Raw genomic sequence first — 786 nt, 5'->3', positions numbered from 1 at the left:
TTTTGTCGCCTAACCCCCTAGTTCCTTCATCTGCTGATGCTTCTCTGCTCTCAGGACTCGAAGCCTGCAGTCTTTCCACAGTTGGCTGTTCTTCAATATCCGGAGTTGATGGCATTTCCTCAGATTCAGAAGGTTGTTGCAAGGCCGCTATGATGTCGTCTACCTCTTTTGTAAGTTGATCCACCCCCCCATCCTGTGTTCTGGGGGGCAATGAAAGAGGGCTCATGCTGCCTATAGACTCCTCTTCAAGTGAGGGTTTCCACTTCGGTGCAACTCCCACGTAAGGAGAATATTCCAAGAGCTCCTTAGTGGATCCCGGTATTGGCCTCCCTGGCAATGGCGGTATAGCATCCAGTAGCCTCTGCGTTTCCGGTGAGAATAAGGGGGCATCCTCGCTTATAGGGGAAGGTGTGGACGGAGAAGGAGCATTTAACAACTTTTCTAGTTCCGACAACCATCCACTCTCAGGAATATGAAACTGCTCGAAGTCAGGGCTCACTTCAGGCGTAGACCCTTCAGAAACTGGCGGTTTTAGATCCAGCGTCAGTTTCTCCCGAGTGTCCGACGGCTCAGGGGACTCGACTGGCTCAGGTGCCACTGACTGTTCTTCAAATACTGAACCCGGCTGAGGAACCTCACGTTCCTCAAAAGCTCCTGGTACATCCGGAATCTCGCGAGGCTCAGGAGAGATGCTCATCTCGGACAAAGGAGATGGAGTGCGGGACTCCGGTTGCTCGAATACTCTGCTTTCCCTTTGCAACTCAGATTTGGGCTCAGAACCTGAAG

General features: G+C 52.0%; 1 protein-coding gene across 1 annotated transcript in view; it reads right to left on the bottom strand.

Moving 5' to 3' along the window:
* The window catches only part of EMH_0017190 (uncharacterized protein), a gene marked incomplete at both ends in the record, with an annotated part of 4,936 nt that overhangs the window by 1,087 nt on the left and 3,063 nt on the right, over positions 1-786 (bottom strand). Inside the window, one exon of the mRNA XM_013500831.1 lies at positions 15-780. Coding sequence (XP_013356285.1) covers positions 15-780 — 766 coding nt within the window. The remainder of the gene's footprint in view (positions 1-14; positions 781-786) is intronic.

This window comes from Eimeria mitis, genomic scaffold, assembly GCF_000499745.2.
Source record: "Eimeria mitis Houghton genomic scaffold, Emh_scaff592, whole genome shotgun sequence".
In the NCBI taxonomy this organism is placed as follows: domain Eukaryota; phylum Apicomplexa; class Conoidasida; order Eucoccidiorida; family Eimeriidae; genus Eimeria; species Eimeria mitis.
Note: the sequence above shows the minus strand (reverse complement) of the source record. Positions and strands in the feature narration are given on the sequence as shown.